The sequence below is a fragment of the Montipora capricornis genome, chromosome 3 (assembly GCF_036669925.1).
Source record: "Montipora capricornis isolate CH-2021 chromosome 3, ASM3666992v2, whole genome shotgun sequence".
Taxonomy (NCBI): domain Eukaryota; kingdom Metazoa; phylum Cnidaria; class Anthozoa; order Scleractinia; family Acroporidae; genus Montipora; species Montipora capricornis.
In genome coordinates, this window is record NC_090885.1 from 62780363 (window position 1) to 62785362 (window position 5000).

A 5000-nucleotide genomic window follows, 5' to 3' on the forward strand; every position below is an offset into this window, starting at 1 on the left:
GACACTTTGATACTGGTTTGTGGGTGTAGATCTACAATTTTATAATTTAGTTTCAAAGCACTGTGTATCCTCATCCAGTGAATATCTTCCAATTGAAATTATTAAAATTAATAATATAGTATGTCCATCTTGAATGCAAAGGAAGGTTTTTCTTTCATGAAGGAGAGATTCCACAATGAGGGTTGGGTAATCGGGTCAACCATAACCCGCCAAAGAAGCATCCAGTTGAATGACAGATGACATGGGTACCAAGAACATGTTCTCACCCATGTTCCCATGGAGACAGAAGGGTACGGCAGTAAGATGGCATTGTTCTCTAGGTAACAGTAGAAGAACCTGAGTTGAAAACTGCGCTCCCACTTGACTCAGCTATGCTATCATCATAGGTAAAGCGACGGACATGTGCGGTTTGAAGAGCAGCTTCATGGAGTCTGTCAGCTGAGTATTTTGATTGAAGTTCTAAGGATCCCACGCTAACAGGGCGTGGCCTTTGAACAGGTATTGCTACATTTTCTTCCACAATAGTTGGTGTCCCAGTGTGTGATGAACTAATCGATGGTTCCTCGAAACTTTTACTTTTCGTAGTTTGCAAGACTGGTTTCGTAGGTTTTGCCCGCAATCCTGAGGAACTTAAATAAGGTTGTACGACGTAGGAGATTAAGTGTTCCAGTTTTCTGTAGTTTGCACTATTTTGATCGTCATGGACACCCTGCAAGGTAAAAACTGCATGTTTCAGTTGACAAAAAAAGTGACATGCATAAAGGTGGTTGGAACAGTATGGTATGCTACAGTACATGAAATAATAGTGAGTTTAAGCAAGGACAATGGAAAGGTCGACTAAACTGTCGCTTCAAAATATATATGCTCATGTTGTCGTCAAAACCTAAAATTTGGTGATTTCATGTTGTTCTTTTGTGGAATACGGCAAAAATTCGACTGAAATGCGAGCCAAGCACGCAGCATGATTATTTTTTCCTTTTTTAACCAATCACATTCTTGCTTTGTGGTGTTGTCATGGCCATAGCTGAACTGCCTAATCTTTTGCATCACACAGTAAAGATGGACTCCCAATTTCCTATAACATTATATTTGCAGCTACTCTAGACTCTCAGTCCAAAGTTCCCAAGATTTGTCTCTCCCGATCCCCTCTTTATAAGGGTTGAGAGAGAATTGCAAAACTAGCTTAAATAATGAAGCAAAGTTAAATTTGCATTATTATTATTATTATTATTATTATTATTATTATTATTATTATTATTATTATTATCACTTGTAATCCTTGGCTTGCTTGTTTAGTCTCTGAAGCACTGGGTCCAACCCATGGGCCTTAGGTACCAAAGAGTTCACTTGATTGACAGGACATTTCTCAAGATTAATTTGCTTTATTACTATTATCATCATCATCATCATCATCATCATCATCATCATCATCATTATTATTATATTTTTATTTTTATTTCACTTAACCCTTTGCCACCTGAGAGTGACACTTGAATATTTAACAATTATTCGCCTCAGGCTCAGTGATTATCGGTGAATATTCACCAATAATCACTGAGCCTAAGGCCGGTAATTGTTTTAGTATAAATACACAGGTGATAATTTTGAAGAAAGAGAAAAAAAACATTTCAACGCGAAATCATCTTCACTTACAGTGGCAAAACAACTACTAGCAGCCATTTTGTCCGTCGAGGTGATTATCGGCTGATAATCCGAGACAGTGAGCCAATGAGTGATTTTGTATAATCACCTGTGTATTTATACTAAAACAATTATTCGCCCCAGGCTCAGTGATTATCGGTGAATATTCACTGATAATCACTTCGCCTTCGGCGAATAATTGTTAAATATTCAAGTGTCACTCTCAGGTGGCAAAGGGTTGAGTGAAATAAAAATAAAAATATAATATAATGATGATGATGATGACGATTTTACTCACAGATTGCGGGTGCTTCAGGTGTGAATGGGTTCAAGCTATGATTAACTGGTTTTTTTTCTGGAATCTCTTACTTCCTTTAAACCCATTAAAAAATAATATTTTCCATTAACCCACTGACACCCCCCAGTTGACAAGTAAAACTGTCTGGCATTAGACAGAGTAAAATCTGCGAAGTCTCATTCCCGGGAGTTAATGAGTTAAATAACGTGTAGCTTAGCATTCAAATTCTGAGTTGGGGATCGCTGTGATGACAAATGTACTAAGTGCGAGGGCTGTACTGGGGAATATTGGCCAGCAGTCATAGCAGAAGCGAGGTCCATACAAAAATGCCTTAGGGCCAATATTCCCCAGTACAAAGCCGAGCAAGTGAGGTTAGTAAGTTGTTTATTATATGGCATCGTTTCTTTGTGTGATTGGACACTTCTTCGCTTGGTGAATGTTTGTAATCTTCGTCTTCCATCAGCGTGGAACTTTGAATGGTAATTTTTTACATGTAAAACTAAATTCCACTTGGTATAATTATTAACAATTACTGGATGAGGTTGAGCATGTTAGCGATAATTATCAAGGCCTAAGTTTGTGTTATCTGCTGAAGCCGAAGGCTGAGGCGGATAACACAAACTGAGGCCTTGATAATCATCGCTAACATGCGAAAACCGAATTCAATAATTGTTTTATTATGCATATTCCTGAGCTGAGCTCCGCCATGACAAAACTGATCAAACTGCTGGTTAGTGTGACGTAACTTCTGCATGCATAAAACTATTGACTGTAGGTATGATATCATTTCTACATAATTATATCAAATCTATTGTCTGTAGGTATGACCTAAGAGAAACAGAGCAAGCAAGAATTAGCTACCTGCTTATAGCCAAATCGAGCTGGTGACACCAATGTATAATAATAATTATTATTGTACTATTATTGAAAAAATTAAATTCTGCCTTTTTTAAACTTTCTGTGTTTTGCTCAACTTGAATTTTCCCAGAGAGAGAAAAAATACAGAAATGGACTGTTTCCATTGGAATGGTCTGTACTGTAAAATCCTGACCAAAAACAAGCCATTCAGCGTGCTCCATTCAACCTGAAAATTGCTTGCCATATAATGATGGTCTCTTCCCCCCATCAGCCCCCCCCCCCACCTAGCCTGGGAGACCCATGGTCACTTCCCCATTTACAATTGGTCACAATTATTCAAGATGGCGGAAATTTGAAAACAAAAATAGGCGATTCTAAAACTTATTTATTTCAGATACAAACACTTCCTTGAAAATACTTCGGACTGACTTGACTGTAACGGTTATTTCCTGTGATTTAAAAGTTTTTTTTTTTGTTGAAGTGGAGGTTCCCTTTAAAAAATGGTGATGAACTATTTGTGTGGTGTGACAAACCATGAAAATGGTCCATGATTCTATTTTAAGCCTCCAAATTATTATATGTGCAAGCAAAATACTTGTACTTAGCTCTATAATTGTTATCACATGGCCTATACGGCCCTGCGCATGCTTTCATTGCAAAATTATTGGGAAAATTCCCGTATGAGGGCTGTATGCATTAGCGCGAGCAGAGCCGGAAAAAGCTGTATGGCCCTACTAGGAGCGTGCACGGCTCCGTGCGATGCATAGGGATTTCGTCGCTTTTAAACATCCAAGTAAGTTACAGCCAGAAAAGCAAATGCAAACAACAGATTGGATAAATTTTCTGTGCAGATTTTTGTTTTTTATTTTGTCCTAACTTCATCTTCTGAGTGCTCATAAATAGTGTAAGGAGCCCAATTGATAAAATGCTCATTGACTGAGTTTAGGTACACACGCTATGACCTCGAGCAAAATATTTTCCCGTCCGGCCCTCCCACTCAGTCAATAAGTACATATTATTTCAAGTTAACAATACCTGGCCTCACCTGTAAGATCAACAACATCTGAACTACTTTTGGGGGAACTGTCAAGTCCATAATAAATGCTTCTTCTAATTTGGTTTTCAACACGACAACATCGCGAAAGTTTAATAAAGCGATGGCCCTTGTTGACTGTGCCTCCCGAGACTGTATGTCTAAAAATATTGCTTGAAGTAAGGGCAATATTGTGCAAAAGAAATATGACCAGCTTTCCCCCAATTTGTCCAAAAGAACTTCGCCATTTTTGTCTTTCACGTCCTCCCGTAATATGATCATTCCTTTGACAAGCGATTCTTTAAACCGTTCACAGATAGTAGGTCCACCTATTTCTTGTTTTACTGTTTTTACTTTCTCCGCGAGACTGCTAAGTTCGAACTTTGCTAATTTCTTGCGTTGAAACAGGGCTGTAACGGCGTTCGAAACAGTGTTCCAATCTTCGCTCTTTCCACCTGGACCGTACGTAAACTTTTTATCAATCAGTTTCGGGCTTTTGGGCCTGGGGCCCCCAACTACAGTAAAAGAAGGTTCTTTTCTCAACAAATCACCCAAATTTGACACCGGTGATCGGGCCATCGAACTCTTCTTGAAGACATGGATTAGCCGATAAAAGCTAACAATTCGAACCTTCGGCTTAGTCTCCGCTCAAGTGAATTTCTCGGAAAGAAACTGGGCTTTAGGCTGATTCTGTCGCATCATGCGCTACACTTGCAAATAGTTATTACGTGGGATGCCTAAGGTAGCCAACGTCATAAAATGGGCAGAATTCCGTTTTCATCTTGGGCACTCTTGGGCAGCGTTTACACGAACACGGTCAACACGATTCCATGCCTTCGAAACCGCGTCAAAATCGATGCGGTTTGGAAGCCTTTACACGGAACTGATTTCGCCAGAAAATCGAAGTCGTGATGGTATAAATGGTATAAGCACAGACAGACAACCCTAACGATGCGAGAGCGCGTGATGTCACGTTATTTTGAGACAGTTGTAACGGCCGATTCAACTGGTCGAGGAAAATGTTCCACAAAAACTTCAAATCGAGATGTTTCTATTCGAAAATTCATTTTATGGACAGCCAGAAAAATAAAGTTCACTCAACCAACTATTTTCTGCGTTGCCCTGAGTGATTTGATGGGTTTTCGGGACGCTTCGCGAGGTTTCCCCTTC

At 39.3% G+C, this 5000-nt stretch overlaps 1 protein-coding gene across 1 annotated transcript in view; it reads right to left on the reverse strand.

Moving 5' to 3' along the window:
• LOC138041554 (proline-rich protein 5-like) overlaps nt 1-4454 on the reverse strand; it is a 5055-nt gene extending 601 nt beyond the window's left edge. Inside the window, exons 1-2 of the mRNA XM_068887292.1 lie at nt 3843-4454; nt 1-709 (exon numbers count right to left, since the gene is read on the reverse strand). The exon at nt 1-709 is cut by the window's left edge and continues 601 nt beyond it. Of these exons, the coding sequence (XP_068743393.1) occupies nt 317-709; nt 3843-4409 (960 nt within the window). The 5' untranslated portion in view covers nt 4410-4454 and the 3' untranslated portion in view covers nt 1-316. The remainder of the gene's footprint in view (nt 710-3842) is intronic.
• Between the last annotated feature and the right edge of the window lie 546 nt (nt 4455-5000).